At 39.6% G+C, this 17,262-nt stretch overlaps 1 protein-coding gene across 1 annotated transcript in view; it reads right to left on the bottom strand.

The window, feature by feature from the left end:
- KCNH7 (potassium voltage-gated channel subfamily H member 7) overlaps nucleotides 1-17,262 on the bottom strand; it is a 572,057-nt gene that overhangs the window by 136,904 nt on the left and 417,891 nt on the right. Inside the window, exon 7 of the mRNA XM_040357854.1 lies at nucleotides 12,406-12,831. Coding sequence (XP_040213788.1) covers nucleotides 12,406-12,831 — 426 coding nt within the window. The remainder of the gene's footprint in view (nucleotides 1-12,405; nucleotides 12,832-17,262) is intronic.

Genomic DNA, 17,262 nt, shown 5'->3' with positions numbered 1-17,262 from the left:
ATGCAAATGTGCATGTAGGGAATGCGTGTGTATATAAACAATGATTGTACAATACATATTGGGTATTGCTGTGCACACTGGAGTGGGAGAAACAATTATAGGTCCCTGATTTATGGTTAACTCAGCTTATGAGCTGTAAGAACATTTAAAGCGTTGTCTATTGATAATTTTTATTACTGTAATTTTTTACAATTTCACGGGTGCACGGAGATATGAGGCTTGGCATATCTAGTATCTTTTTACCCAACACAACACTGTCTTTAATTTTGGACATACATTGGGGATTACAGTATATTGTGTTTTTGTGCACTAAAATGTATTTTAGTATATTTGTTAAGAATAAATATAGATCTGGCTACACAACAAAAAAACATAAAAATATTGGGACTTTATAGGTGCTGAAACTTCCTCCTAGAATGATGAATCTTGCAATGTGATATTCATTTTTATTTTTTTATATAAATTGTATATTCATTAACGTCAGGCTCACAGCTGTTTCAGCTGAGAAATTACATCCTAGGGATGTGGTTTTGGCACAAATTCCACCCTATTTAAGGGTGGAATGATTATTTGCACATGTGGGTCATTATTTGTAGGTACTTTCAATGGTGGCAGCTGTATCCAGCTCGGATTAGGTGAAGAGTGTGAACGATTTAGCTGTGACATCCTCTCTGTGGGAGATAAGGTATACAAATTGTGTTTAAGTTTGACTAGATATGGGATGTGCAAGTTGTCTGGGAATGAAAATAAGTATTGTTCCTTCTATGCTATTCCAGATCTGATACTGTGCACTATATACCGGCTATTGGAATCTGCCAACCTTTTCTGTTCATGGATTTGAGCAGAGGGTTTCTTTTCTAGGTATGTTTGATATGATGGAGAATATATGGTTAAACTATGCTTTGAGTGGAGGATATGTTATAGCTGTGTGTCATCTATCTTTCCCCTTCTTTTAGTACCTTTTGGTTAAATGTATGATTGATCAGCTTGAATTGCCAATCCCTATATATTGGACCCTGTTTTGGCTTTTTGGATAAGCCCTTCCATTCGACCCCAGGTCTGCTTGACATGGACAGATGCCCGAAATGTGTAATGCCCCTAGGCTAGTATTCAAAAATACTACTACTTATAATAACTATCGTGATATCAATTGTTTATGAGTTCAGTCAATACAATCAATGTACAATATTCTTATCTATTTGTTTATTTTACAGCAACTCTAGTACATTCATTCCACTCCAAAGAAATCCATGATGAAGCCAAACAAGCGAAACGCGTTGGTTTGTGCAGCTCCTTATATATGTGAAAAATAATTGTTTGCCATGGTTATCTATGACTGCATAATCTATTTATCTATAGAGGATTTACTATACTTTGGAGAGGGGGAACTTTGTCAAATTTATTAAAGTTACGCTGTATAAACGTTGTCTTTTTCAATTTCTATCAATATTTTTCAATATATATCATTATGTCTATTATTTGGTATAGCCACAATTTTAACAATTTATAATAAAATTAAAGTTTAATATCACATTGCAAGATTCATTATTCTAAGAGGAGGTTTCTGCACCTATAAAATCCCAATATTTTGTTGTTTCTTGTTGTGTATCCTTACTCCAGCATGTGGTGTTGACTGTCAACTGTGTACATTATTATTATTAGACTTATTTTTGAGTAGTCCAGACACTAATAGAAACACCCATTGGTTTAGGCACCTAATCCCGAAAATAGATATTGAAATAGGGAAAGGAACAAAAGGTATATGTTGCGGTGAATTGGGTATTGCGGAAATGAAGAGAAAAAATATAGTCTACTGTTCATAAAAATTACAAAATGTTTTTATTAGATACAAAAAATATAAAAATTTATGGTCCAATCAATATAATGGTGGTCATCAGGTAACAAGGTTACAATTTTAAATCATACAGAAATCGCATATTCCCGACATGTTTCGCGGTTTTCGCTTCTTCAGGGGAAAGTGATATCCATTTGTATAATTGCAACTGAATGAACTGTCTATATGGCTAATTAAAAAAAAAATTCATTCAGTTGCAATTATACAAATGGATATTGTTTTCCCCTGAAGAAGCAAAAATCGCGAAACGTGACGGGAATATGCGATTTCTGTATGATTTAAAATTGTAACCTTGTTACCTGATGACCACCATTATATTGATTGGACCATAAATTTTAATATATTTTGTATCTAATAAAAACATTTTGTAATTTTTATGAAAAGTAGACTATATTTTTTCTCATCATTTCCGCAATACCCAATGCACTGCAACATATCCCTTTTGTTCCTTTCCCTATTTCAATATTATTATTAGACATGTGCATTCGTTTTTGTCCGAATGCATTTTCGTCCGAATTTCTGGGATTTTCACATTCGTTTTAACAAACGATAACGAATGTGCAGAATCCGAAATCTGAAAGATCTGACATAAAAAATGCTTTATTTTCTTTTCATTGTGACAACAGTTCGATATAGATAGAAGATTCGACATGACGGTGACAATAGTCATCTGTGTCTATCGAACCTGCGGTCGAATGTGCCTAACCTAACTCTATTAGTCCAAGATTATTCGACACAGAGAGAAAAGATTTGACATTATAGAGACATGAAGATTCGACAAATCAGCTAAAAACATACGATCGCCACAAACAAACATTTATGGTCAAATGCTCTGCCCATAGGCTATAGAAGAATTCTAATGTTGGTTGACTAGTAATAATAAGTATAATTATTACTAGTCATACAACATTAGAATTCTACTATAGCTTGTGGGCGGAGCACTGGACCGGAAATGTACGATTGCGACGTCGTACAGTTTAGATGCTTCGTTGAATCTTCTTAGAACATCCGACAGACACCATAAGCCTTCAATGACACATTCGACCTTAACCACTTAAGGACCGGACCAATATGCTGCTAAATGACCCAAGGGGTTTTTACAATTTGGCACTGCGTCGCTTTAACAGACAATTGCGCGGTCGTGCGACGTGGCTCCCAAACAAAATTGACGTCCTTTTTTTCCCACAAATAGAGCTTTCTTTTGGTGGTATTTGATCACCTCTGCGGTTTTTATTTTTTACGTTTAGGCCGATACGTATTCTTCTACCTATTTTTGGTAAAAAAAATCGCAATAAGCATTTATCGATTGGTTTGCGCAAAATTTATAGCGTTTACAAAATAGCGATTTTTTTTCGTGACAGCGATATTATGGCGGACACTTTGGACAATTTTTACACATTTTTGGGACCATTGTCATTTTCACAGCAAAAAAATGCATTTAAATTGCATTGTTTATTGTGAAAATGACAGTTGCAGTTTGGGAGTTAACCACAGGGGGCGCTGTAGGAGTTAGGGTTCACCTAGTGTGTGTTTACAACTGTAGGGGGGTGTGGCTGTAGGTCTGACGTCATCGATCGAGTGTCCCTATATAAGGGATCATTCGATCGGTGCAGCCGCCACAGTGAAGCACGGGGAAGCCGTGTTTACATACGGCTCTCCCCGTTCTTCAGCTCCTGGAGCCATGGAAACTGACGCATGTACCGGGGGGGGGGTCCCGATCGGACCCCCGACCCACGTCTAGGCAGGGACGTACAGGTACGCCAATGTGCCTGTCCGTGCCATTCTGCCGACGTATATGTACATGCGGCGGTCCGGAAGTGGTTAATGAATTTGGATTTCCGGACGAATGCATTTTTTAACGAAACTAAATAAATAAAAATTTATTTCGGGAGTAACTAAATACATTTATTTTTTGGACGAAAACGAAATTCCGAAACAAAATATTTCGGTGTGCACATGTCTAATTATTATATAGAAAAATAAATATACATTAGCTAAACGATTAGATAAATGATGAGTAACATACAAAACAATTAAACTACCACATTTTTAAGTCTATAGGTTCGCTGCATTCAAAAAACATTATAATGTTTTATGAGTTTTAAGCAATTTTGTAGCCAAAAATACAGATTGTAACATTTGTACAAACAAAAATGCAGCAGAAGCAATATGGCTTACAGTGTAAAAAATATAATTAGCTTGAGCTACCATGTTGGCAGTCAAAGCAATTTATCTGTGCCCCTACTGTCTTCATAGCACACTAAGGACTCTGGTAATAAGATCTGACAGGAGGTGAGAATGCTCTATTCCTATAGCTTCAGATGGAAAGCCTTCTTCTAAAATGCTTTCACAAGAGAGAATAGTATTTTTAATTACGACTTCTCAGATTTTCTATTTTTTAATGACAAGCTAAATGCTGTAGTCTGCATATTTAGTAGGCATAATATCACTATTCAGATGAAACTAGTTCTCCTGCTGTTTTCATATGTCCTAATTCACATCAAGTTAAAGACGGCAGAGCATAGCTGTGCAGGGGGGGTTACACAGAGCCACGTATTTAGAGCCTGATTATCAGGTAACACATGAAACGGGTGCAGATTACAATGTGTGTCTTCCTGAGCAAGTAATTACAGAAGGATAACCTTTCTGAAAGCCATTATGGGGAGGAAGTCATGGACTGAGGGTAAATCGGAAGAACGTTAAACAGAGAAAAGGATTGTATTTTTATTTCAAAAGAAGGGAGCTCATTTACTCAACAAATGACCATGTTTTACATACAGAAAACCAAAGCAATACTCAGTGGCACGGATGAATTCCAATTACATGACCCACTAAGTTACATTTGTTGTGCTTTCCCAAATATACATAGATCTATGGGCAGTGGTGTTGCTATTGTGTTGCGGGTCGCACCCAGATGACACCCGCCAGAGGAGTGACATCCAGGACCGGTGGCCTGCTTGTCTCCGCCGCTCACTTACACAGGACCACCTAGCAACCAATCACCTGCTGGTTAACTTGGATAGCCAATTCTGGCAGCTTCCACTGTCTATTCAGCGCTGTTGTTTTTCTCTCCCTTTCTGCCTCCTGCTTCCTACTAGGCTCTCCTGTGTCTCCCACTCTGCATGCCCTCGGGTAGGAATGGGCAAAGCTGCAGGGGGTAGGCGCTGTGTATTGTAAAGGGGTCCAGATGTGTGGGGGGCTGTGCAATGTAAAGGGGTCCAGAGGTGTGGGGGGCTGTGTAATGTAAAAGGATACAGAGGTGTGGGGGGCTGTGTAATATAAAAGGGTCCAGAAGTATGAGGGGCTGTGTAATGTAAGATGTCCAGGGATGCATAGCTGTGTAATTTAAGGGGTCCAGAGGTGCGGGGGGCTGTGTAATTTAAAGGGGTCCAAAGGTGTGGAGGGCTGTGTAATGTAAAGGGGTCCAGAGGTGCAGGGGGCTGTGTAATGTAAAGGGGTTCAGAGGTGCGGAGCTGTGAAATGTTAAGGGCTACAGGGGTGTGGGGGCTGTGTAATGTAAAGGGGTCCAGAGGTGTAGGGGCTGTGTAATGTAAAGGGGTCCAGAGGTGCGGGGGCTGTGTAACATAAAGTGTTCTTCATAAATTTTACCTGCAGTCCTATAGATTTCTGTTAGGTTGAACCTTTTTTTCTGCATTTTCTGAAAGGGCGCCAAAAGATTTGCTGCAGAAATCTTACTCCACTAAGTCTGGCTGCAACCATTTTAACTGTGGGCAGCTGAAGCTGCTGCCTGTTCACTTCCTGGATTTACACAGACACACAGAGGCACACCTCCAGCTCTGCAGCTCTCATTGGCCCTCGTATGACTCCCTTCCTGGCAAACTCTCATGAGATTGAGAGATAGAGAGAGCTGTGCATGATGTCATAAGCCTACGCATTTTTCCAGACAAGAAGCAGGAAGTGGGCTGTCTAAAGTATTTATGGTAAAAAAAAAAGTTTTACTATCCAAAGTTAAAACAACAAGGAGAGAAGATTTAAAAGATGATTTTTTTTTTTGAAGTTATGCTTTAATTGAAGTTAGAAGCTGATGGGCTACTATGCATAGCTGCACCAGATTTTGCACTCTCCACTTTTAGTAAATTAACCCCTCTGTCTCACCCTGCTCTGCACACTCTTAGGCCTCGTACACACGACCGAGAAACTCGACGGGCGAAACACATTGTTTTGCTCGTCGAGTTCCTTGTGAAGCCGTCGAGAAACTCGACAAAACAATTTTCTCCATTCACGTCAAGGAAATAGAGAATATGCTCTCTTTTTGGCTCGTCGAGTTTCTCGACAGTTTCCTCGACGAAAATGTACACACGACCGGTTTCCTCGGCAAAAAAATATCTCCCAGCAAGTTTCTTGCTGGTTTTTGCCGAGGAAATCGGTCGTGTGTACAAGGCCTCAGTTGCTCTAGATTTTTGGGCACTGTAACAAATTTGTAGAGGCCAATCTGCTGACAGCCCGTAGATATACATTTGTTCAGGGCTCTGGGCTTCAGCAAAATGGCGGCCTCCACCAAGAAGATATGAGAACAATGATGGAAGCAATTTACAGCACACACTAGCTTTGGTAGAATAATTACAATGTATGTTCCTTGCTAAAGAACATTATTTTGAGCAAACTGTTATGGGTGTGCCACTCTAAAATATATCCAAATCCAAAACTGTTTTAAACGTTTGAGAGATTTTTTTTTAAATTTGCCTGTATTACCTGATCACTTGGGGAGATTTACCTTGACGTTCTGCCCTGTTTACACAACAGGTAGTAGGGAGAAATCACAAGTAATGTCACTGCAACAAGTGTCCTGATTGGGAGATTTTCCCCCAAATCTTTTTGGTGACAACTCAATTTGTTGTCTTTTCCATCATATTCAGTTGAAGTGACAATGGTAACTAGGATAAATAGGATAAGTGGATGAATCTGCCTAGTGGGGATTCAGACATAAAACTTGACAGGGTTACTTACTCCCTCCCTCCACTTCAACACTAAAAACAATTTTGACTTTAGATATATTTGAAGTGAGGAGTAAGGCTGGTCATATATGGTTGGAATCTTGGCCAGTTCAGCAGGAACTGGCCAAGATTTGAACCGTTAATGGGCATGCTGAACGAACCAAGTTGATTGATTGATCAAATTGGGGACAACAACCCTGCCAGATTTTTTTACGATTATGCTAATCACTGTCTTCTTCCAACTTCCCTCGCCGGGAGCAGACAATAGCTCAGGAAGAGGGCTTCCCCTTTCAGCACTATCCATGTTGATGAGGGAATTGTGCAAATTTCTTTCCTGCAACCCATAGCTGCAGGAAAGAAATTTGCCTTAGGGCACTCTCAATGGCTAGGTGGTGGGTAGGCTGACGGAGTTTAGCTGTTAAGTCAGGGAATGTCAGGCCCCAATAACACAGAGAAACTAAATGAGGGAGGGGCAGACAATTTTTTTTCTTGCTAATTAAGGGAATTACAGGCATCTGGTGTCTAGTCTTAGGGAGAAGTTTTACTTTTAAAATTATAAAATGGAATACAGGTTCACTTTTGTGATATCATTAGAAAGGTGTAACAATTCAGTGGACCATCTATTGCGGGGATATGCAATTAGCCGCACAGTTTACCTGGAAACTTCCTGTTTGGGAAAACAAGCACCTGCATTCATCTCTGCAACACACAGCAGCTGCTACAAGTGGACTTCACCAACACAGCCAAGAGACTGACTGTCCTATGGACCCCATCTTTATGCCTAAATACAGTAACTTCTATGTGAGTAACTTGATGCTGTTTATACATTAAAAGTTTACACTCTTTTCTAAGTGGTGCCTGTTGTTGTTTTCTTTCTGCCTCAGAACTAGTGACCCCACTTGAAAATTTCAGGGTGGGTCTTAAACAGCAAAGGGTGTGGCCTTGACAGGAAGGGGTGGGTCATATTTAAATTAGGGGGTGCAGAACTTTAATCAGGCCTAGGGCAGCATAAAACCTAAATACACTAATGTTTCTCAGATATTTTTTGTGACAACCTAAGAGGCAAGGGTCACAAAGTTCCATTACACATAAACTTTAGGTATTATCTATGTATTTCTTATGCATTAAATATAATCTCCCTTTAAGACTAAATATAAAAGGGGAATATCATATAATGTCCTTTAATTATACTTTGAATAAAAAAAAATGAGACCTCCTCATCCATATTTAAACATCAACATCTAATACTAAATTACCATTTTACATAATAACTCAAGAGACCGGCGTATTGACAGTATAGCCTTGGGTTTCTTCACATATTTTACAGGAAATAGGTCTGTACACATTATGATTTAATTTCCACTGTTAAGCAGACATTAATTTCCTTGTTGAAAGACTTTCAGTCGCTCGGGGATTGAGGTTCATGAAAACTATTCCTTCTATGTGAATGCTAATTACATCAACTGTTCTAAAGGAATGTCTTCCTAATGGACGTCAATCAGAAAAGCTGCTGAGCTGATATTACTAATATACTGTATTTGTTTTATTAAAATGCCGTAGAGCCCAGCCCAGTCAGCCTATCAATGCGTCCAGAAAACAGTGACATCAGTGAGGTAATTCAGCCATGTGACTGGTTGCTGGTGATGTAAATTGCCTACAACCTTGCAGAGCCAATAATTGTCTAAATGCATTCCACCATGAGGGTTGTAATGCAACAACCGTTTTGAGAACTCATCCTTTATAAGTTCACCAGAGACATTAGAATCTGTACAATCTCTTTAGATCTAGTAGTAGTGCAACAGCTTACCTGCCTGGATACAGATTGGGTAAATAGAATAGGTAAGTCCTAATATTACATTTTTTTGGTAAATCTAACATTCCCTGTACGAAGATTATACAGACAGATTGCAATGTGAGCCAAAAAAAAAAAAAAACTTTTAAAATACCTTATTAATCTTTTTTAGTATTATTATTATTATTATTATTATTATTATTATTATTATTATTATTATTATTATTATTATTATTATTATCATTATTGATATTCCACTCCTTTTTGATCATTTAGTTGGAATTTTTTTTTTATAATATGAAAAAATATTTCAATATACACTAACTTCCCAAAATTGCTATATTTAAAGCAAGCTGCTTCCAAAGAGAACATTTGTCTGACTCTGTACAGATGGATGGACCCTCAATGGCCAATATAGAATGAACCTTTGGTGTCCATTATAGAACAAACTTTAAGGGCCAGATCCACATAGATATAGAACGGCGCGCGTATCAGAGATACACTACGCCGCCGTACCTTACCTGGCGCATTTTTCGATATTACATTTTTTTATGCAATTGTACCATATTTGCCGGCGTATAAGACGACTGGGCGTATAAGACGACCCCCTAATTTTTTTGCAAAAATTTTGGTTTTGGGATATACTCGCCGTATAAGACGACCCCCTTCATACTAGTCTGTCTGGAAGCTGAGGGGTAGCCAGAACAACCGCTGACAGAAACAGGCTTTTTTCAGATCTCACTGTGCCATTACATTACATTACATGCCTCACTGTGCCATTACATGCTTCACGGTGCCATTGCCTACCTCACTGTGCCGTTATACATGCCTCACTGTGCCATTAGTAACATGCCTCACTGTGCCATTAGTAACATGCCTCACTGTGCCATTAGTAACATGCCTCACTGTGACATGCCTCACTGTGCCATTAGTAACATGCCTCACTGTGCCATTAGTAACATGCCTCACTGTGCCATTCCATTCCCTGCCTCGACGATCTCCCTACCTTCTCCTATTTGCAGAGTATGTTAGACGGCGGGGAATTCATGATTTAAAAGCCACACCTCCCCCTCAGGCTGTTCTGTGATAGGCAGAACACTAATTTTCCCAGCAGAGCCTCTGTTCAGTGTTCTGCCTATCACGGATGTCCTCTCGTCCGAGGCTGAGGATGAGAAGGCATCCGTGATAGGCGGAACACCGAACAGAGGCTCTGCTGGGAAAATGAGTGTTCCGCCTATTACGGAACAGCCTGGAGGAGGAGGCACGGCTTTTGAATCATGGATGGCCGCCGTCTGACAGACAGGTACCCGGCGTATAAGACGACCCCGACTTTTGGGTCATTATTTTACATGCAAAAGGTCGTCTTATACGCCGAAAAATACGGTAAGTTCATCTAATAATACACCTGCCTAGCCTACACTCAATAAGGCTTAACCCAAACTACGTACAATTAAAGAAAATGTTAAGACATTAGTGACAACTTGCAATCTATTTGCAATCTATTCAGGTCTTTGTCACCAAAGGGTAACTATACTTTTACATTTGTGTTAATGCTCCTTCCACGTCAAAAAGTAAATAGTTATACAGACCTCATATGCAAACCTGACCAACAATGTACAATCCTGCTCTATGGAGCACAAGGCAGTACAACTTTAATCTTAAAGCTCACCAGAGATTATTTTGCTAGTGGAATTTTTCACTTCTTGTCCCAGAGACACAACAGGATATTAGTGGAAATCTCCCAAAGTTGGAGAGTTTTCTCTGGAACAAGTTTCACCATTAATAGAACTCACTTCATTTATAGTTTTTGGGACAACTGTACAGTTTTGGATATCCATTTTCTTTCTGTTTTGGTGACAATGGTTGTTTTGGTAGTTAGATTTTTTGTTATTTTTAAATCTGTGTTATTTATTCAATGTTGTATTTTGATTGTATGGATGCTTTTTTAGAGTATAGATTGTATTTGTTTTATGAGTGCTAATTGCTGTTATTGGCTAATTTTGGTGTGCCATTTTGTCTTGTTCTGTTCATTGTTGTGAACTTATATTGTCTTTGTTGAGTGTGGCTGTGTCACAATAATTTCCCTCTGGGATTAAGAAAGTATTCTGATTCTGATTCAGTACAAGTAAAGGGGTTAGTCTTCCCAATAAAGACTCAGCCAGCAATACAAATTTGACATAAGGTCTAACCCTTGCCCAATCTAGCCAAAACTAAAAAAAAAAAGTTTTCTTAGAGATACACATCAATATGAAGCTGCCCTCCCTCCCCCCTTTCAGCTATAGCTGTATGCATTCTTCTGCAAAGGCTTTCCACAATATTCTGTGAAAAATTGTCCCTATTCAACTAAAAGATGAATAGGGGTTGATTATTGATATTGGGTGAGAAGATCAAACTTGCAATCAGCCTTCCAATTCATCACAGAGGTGTTCATTAGGATTGAGGTCCAGCTTTGGGCAAGCCACTTAAGTTCCTCCACACCAAACTTGTCAAACCATATTTATGGAGCTTGCTTTGTGCACAGGGACACAACCATACTGGAAAAGAAAGGGGTGCTTCCCCAAAAAGTTTCCACAAGAGTGGAAGTGCACAATTGTCTAAAATGTTCTTGTACTGTGTGGTATTGCATAACAGTACCCTTATAGAGAAAATATAGCTGCGCTGCAATGAAGTGTACTCTGAATGGTCACCATTCAGAGTACACTTCATTGCAGCGCAGCTATATTTTCTCTATATTGTTTTTATTGTGTATATCTCACAGTTTTAGCCGCAGCAGCATATTAGTTAATTATCATTTCACCTTATTAGACAGCACAGTATTAACCATTCCACATTACAACAGTACCCTTAACCAGAGAAAAATAATTTGCATGGGCATGCACATGTTTTTGTCCACATAGTGGGGGACATGTACCAATTTTTCCACGCAGCAAGACAATGCTTAACAGGGGTACCAAGAGGGACTTCTTATGATATTGCAGCTTGTTTAGAAATTCTTCTCTTTCTGAAGGTAGCCCTGAAACAGAAAAAAACTGCCTCTGACCACTTCTCAATTGTGCATCTGATTGGAGTAAAAGTTTCATCCTAATGAAAATATGTACAATTCCTGGTGTTAAAGGGGTTCTAAAGGCAGAAGTTTTTTTTTTATCTTGATGCATTCTATGCATTAAGATAAAAAAAGTTCAGTTTTCAGCAGCCCCCCTCATACTTACCTGAGCCCAATCCTGATCCAGCAATGTTGCACGAGAGCCTCGGTTGTCCGGGACTCTGCCTTTCTGATTGGCTGAGACACAGCAGTGGGCACCATTGGCTCCTTCCTGCTGCTGTCAATCAAAGTTGGTGAGCCAATGAGGAGAGAGATGGGGTGGGCCGAGCTACGGCTCCATGTCTGAAGGGACACACAGAGCAGTGGCTTGGCTCAGGTGCCCCCATAGTAAGCTCCTTGCTATGGGGGCACTCAGCAGGAGGGGGGGTCCAGGAGTGCCGGGGAGGGACACGAGAAGAGGAGGATCTGGGCTGCTTTTGTGCAAAACCATTACACAGAGCAGGTAAGTATGACAAAAAAAACAAGACTTTAATATCACTTTATTTCTGTTGCAGACCTCTGCAAAGCTGTCTTAGTTGGTTTCCAATGAGTTCAGGGGCAGGGGTTCCAAATATACAAAATAAACGACCAAAGTTTTTTTTTTGCCTGATTTGCACCTAATTTTGTGGCTAATTTACCTGATACATGGTCCTCTGTGTAACACTGTGAACAAGCACACTTCTGGTATGCTCTTATGCAATAGCCAAAGTATACAACTCACCTCATCAGAGCCAGATCCAAATATCAGCAGATCAAAAGGTATCGCTGCAACCATATCTATTAGGAACCAGCCTTTAAAATAATGTATAGCTATTCTTGCAGGATCGCTGACAACCTCTTCATTCAGATTAACGTATGTGGTCCGGAAGTTTATGAGGATATCGATAATAAACATGATATCGACCATTAAGTCTACGACATTCAGAGGGTTGCAGGAATATCCACATGTGCGTCTCTTCTGCTCCTCTATGTCATTAAGTAGGAAGGCAGCTGAATAAGGAGTGAAAATCGCGGTATAAATAACAAGCAACAGAATGAGCCAGTCCCATACGGCTTTGAAAGGGCTATAGTGCAATATAGTAAACTTATTGATACGAGGTGCTTGAAGTTTGTACTCCGGCAAGACGTCCGCTCCCAGTGACAGAACCTGCAGAGAAAAAGCAGCAGAGATGACAATTAGGGAAAATATATATGTTTACATTGCTGTAAAAGGTTAACATGTCCCCTGCTACAAAATGCATAAATTGATACGCAACAAACTTTCTAGATAGGGGGGCACACAAATAATAAATAATAACATTGTGTTTTTTTAGCTTTAACAAGCAAGGATCTTAAGTCTTTCATTTCCTGCTGTTCTGAATTGTCACTGATCTGCTTTGTTAATGTATGTTTTTGCTGTAAACTATACTCAATAAAAATATATAACACCATTTATAATAAAATCAGCAAAACATTATTGCAGCAATACAGCAAAAATACTTCCTATACTTCCCATGTATATTACGTAATATAACAGGTAATATATACATACATATATATATATATATATATATATATATATATATATATATATAGTATATATACATATATATATATATATATATATATATATATATATATATATATATATATATATATATATATATGTATATATACCACCACCAACAACAATGATGTTACCGGCACCTGCAGCCTGGTCAAATTCCATGGTGTAAATTAAAGTGATGCCAGACATTGTTTAATTCACAATAGCTTCTAGTCCTCTGCTATTGGTCACATGTAAAAAAAACCAGCCTTTGGAATACAGAGTAACAATAAAAAGGGTATACGTTATATATGGGATAGAAGATGGCTCACACCATGCACCACATCCCCAAAATGTAAATAGACATTGTACAGGCAGAATGGGATTTTTTAGGTAATCAAATATTGCCAAATTACAATTTACCAAATCATTTAATTTTTCCATTAAAATATTTGATAAAATCAAAACAAATGATGATGTCCTCTCACATTAATCAATCCATTTAACTTGTGTGTAGTTACAAGTTAATCATAGTATAATGTCATTCAATAATATTTGATCTGAACGATATTTGATTGATCCAGCTACAGATGTTACATTCTTACATGTTTCGCCATAAACACAGCTTCTTCTGGAGTTACTGAAGCAAGCTGTGTACAAAACAAATTACATAATAAAAATCCAAATATAATAAAGGCAACACAAAAGGAATACGGCAAAATAATAGATTTAACAATAAACATTAATTATTTGTTTATTTAGAATAAGCCCTGGGGAATGTCAAGGATCTACCTTTTTTCTGAGTATGAATTCTCAGGATGTTTATTGTTAAATCTATTATTTTGTCACATTGTTTGTGTTACCTTTATTACATTTGAATTCTTATTATCTGATTTGTTTTGTACACAGTTATCTTGCTACAATTGTCATGGATATGCAGTAATGTTTGTGTGTCAGCTTACCTCCTCCATGTGCTCACCTTAGAGGCCAGTCACTCTCACCTGGCTGCTAAAATAATCTCTCCTCTAGCAAGGCTCCACCCCAGGCCATATCAGGTACTCTATATTAACCAGTGCACTGCAGGTCTGCCTTGCTGATCAGCGTTGTTTGTTAAGCATTGTGTGTTTGGTTCCTGCTTGCCATGTGCTAAGTTTATCTCTGTGTACCGATCTTGGCTTGTCCCCGACTATTCCTGTTTGCGTGTGACTCTGACCTTTGGCCTGTCTTTTGTTTATCCTGTCTGCTTGTCGCCCTGACCTTGGCTTACCCCTCACTATCTCTTGTATCCTGAGTGGCTGCTTTCCCTCTCTCCTCTATGCCCTACGGAGCGTGAGCTAGGGGACTCTGGGGCAGCGGCCTGGATTCAGTTGCAGCTAAGGCCCTCCTCACCACTCAAGGCTCTGGTGAAAACCTGCTGAATCTTAGACTCCGTGCCACGGGGAATCTTAGGCTCAAGCTTCCTGTGGGATCCTTGTTTGTGCTCCAGTGGACCTGCCTCCCATATCCACTCTGTGTTCCATCCACAGCAGTCTGCCATAGGGTTTACTGCCTTGTGGTGCACTCCTGACTTCAACGGGGTGCATCTCTCCTCTGGCCACAGGTGACCTGACAACAATAACTCCTAAAGAAGTCATGTTTACAGCGAAACATGTAGAGAATGTAACATCTGTAGCTTGATCAAATATTGTTTGAATCAAATATTGTTTTATGACATCATACTTGAATAGATTGCATAACATGGAAAATAATATATCACCTTTGGGACAAATTAGAGCGGAGACTGCGAGCCAGGCCTTCTAATCCATTATCAGTGCCTGACCTCACAAATGCGCTTCTAGAAGAATGGTCGAACATTCCCATAGACACACTCCTAAACCTTGTGGACAGCCTTCCCAGAAGAGTTGAAGCTGTTATAGCTGCAAAGGGTAGGCCAACTGAATATTGAACTCTATAGACTAATGCCGCGTACACACGATCAGTCAATCTGATGAGAACGGTCTGATGGACCGTTTTCATCAGACCAAACCGATCGTGTGTAGTCCCCATCGGTTATTTATCCATCGGTTAAAAAATGTGAAACTTGTTTTAAAATTAACCGATGGATACCTAACTGATAGAAAAAAAAAATGATCGTTTGTAGGCGCGTCCATCGGTTAAAAATCCACGCATGCTCAGAATCAAGTCGACGCATGCTTGGAAGCATTGAACTTCATTTTTTTCAGCACGTCGTTGTGTTTTACGTCACTGCGTTCTGACACGATCGTTTTTTTAACTGATGGTGTGTAGGCACGACTGATCATCAGTCAGCTTCATCGGTTAACTGATGGAAAAATCCATCAGACCGTTTTCATCGGATTGACCGATCGTGTGTACAGGAAGGCCCATCGGAACCCAACAGGCAAAGCAAGCATTTGCCTGGGGCCCCGAGCTGGCAGGGGCCCCCGAGCTGACCAGGGGCCCCAGCAGGGAGGGCCCTTGCTGCATCGCCGCGTCCTCCTGCAGTTCGGTCGGCCGTGTACCATAACCGCGCGGTACAGGAGAATCAGGTTCCTGTTCCAGGCCGGACTGACAGGAAGTGCACACACTGAGTGTTCACTTCCTTTCAGTCCGGCCCCGGGAACAGCAAACTGAATCTCCTGTACCGCGCGGTTATGGTACACGGCCGACCGGACTGCAGGAGGACGCAGCGATGCGGCAAGGGCTCTACCTGCTGGGGCCCCTGTGCGGACACCAACATCTGCCGGCGTGTGCGTGTGAGGATAGAGGTAAGCCGCCAACCCCCCCCCCACTTCTCAACTGAAAAACTGAAATGTCACTTTTTTTTTTTTGCCTGGGGCCCCCAAATGTCTTCAAATGGCCCTGTGTACAGGGCATAAGACTGGGATGCCATTAAAGTTCATGTGAGTGCAAAAGCATGTGTCCCAGTACTTTTGACAATGTAGTGTACTCCCCATACCCAGAAGTATAGCAGGGGGAGGAGCATGGTAAAGGTATAATTGTGATAGGGATGTAATTATGGAAACATACGGCCTCTAAAAGGACAAAGTGACAGATTCCCTGTAAACATGTGATCTTTAATAAAATAAAACTGACCAAAAACGTATTATCCTTTATCTTTAAAATGCACCTGTGCTTCTCCCAGGACCATTTTATTTATAAAGGTGAGCCTATTCCTATTATAATTGCCTCTAGCCTACTTATGTCCTTAACAGTCCTTGATTCTGTAATGATTCTTCGCACAAGCAATGCACACATTCTTGGAAACTTTAAATATATATACATAAATTACTGGTTATTTGGGAATAAAAACACTGCTAGTATTATAAAGTTTATCCCTTCAGGCTTCACAATGGGGCAGCAAATACAGTGCAAGTAGAATCTAAAATAAAGCACTCACAAAAAAATGAAATTGCTGAGTACAAATAACATTTGTTAGGTACACCACTGGAGCAGGAGGCTTGAATAGAAAACATCCATTATCTCATAGAAAGTACTTAGTGGTAAGTGCTCCATGAAACAGCTACGGTCTGGAATTACTACAACATTTTCACATTGTTACACTAACTGCTAGATAATATAGCTGATTTAAAGTGCATTTTTTTCTACCCAGTGCTTGCATAAATGCTAACTCCAGAATATGTTCTGTATTAGCATGCCTATACAAACACTAGAGTCAGCATTCGACTTTTATGCATTGTTATTTACAGAGATAGAGACATATTTACATACCAACAGGCTAGCTATATTACTAACCTTCCTAGGAAGTATACTACTGAAAAGCATGTTTATCCCATGTGAAACAGATTTATACTACATAGTAATGATTATTCAGGATTTCATGTGTTATCAATGATGGGTACACCAAATTAATGAGTTCAGGTGTTTCCAGTGAAGGATACAGTCAATGCTCCAGAATAAAAAGTCATTTTAAACCAGCGTTTTACAACCTTTTTTTAAACCAGCCTTTTACAAGCTTTTTAGAGTCCCCAAACTTTATAAACAAAGGGCCAATTTACTATCTTTCAGGCTTTAAAGGTGCCGTAAAAAGCAAAA

Source organism: Rana temporaria, chromosome 6, assembly GCF_905171775.1.
Source record: "Rana temporaria chromosome 6, aRanTem1.1, whole genome shotgun sequence".
NCBI classification, from domain to species: Eukaryota; Metazoa; Chordata; class Amphibia; order Anura; family Ranidae; genus Rana; species Rana temporaria.
This window is presented reverse-complemented; position numbering and strand designations above follow the sequence as displayed.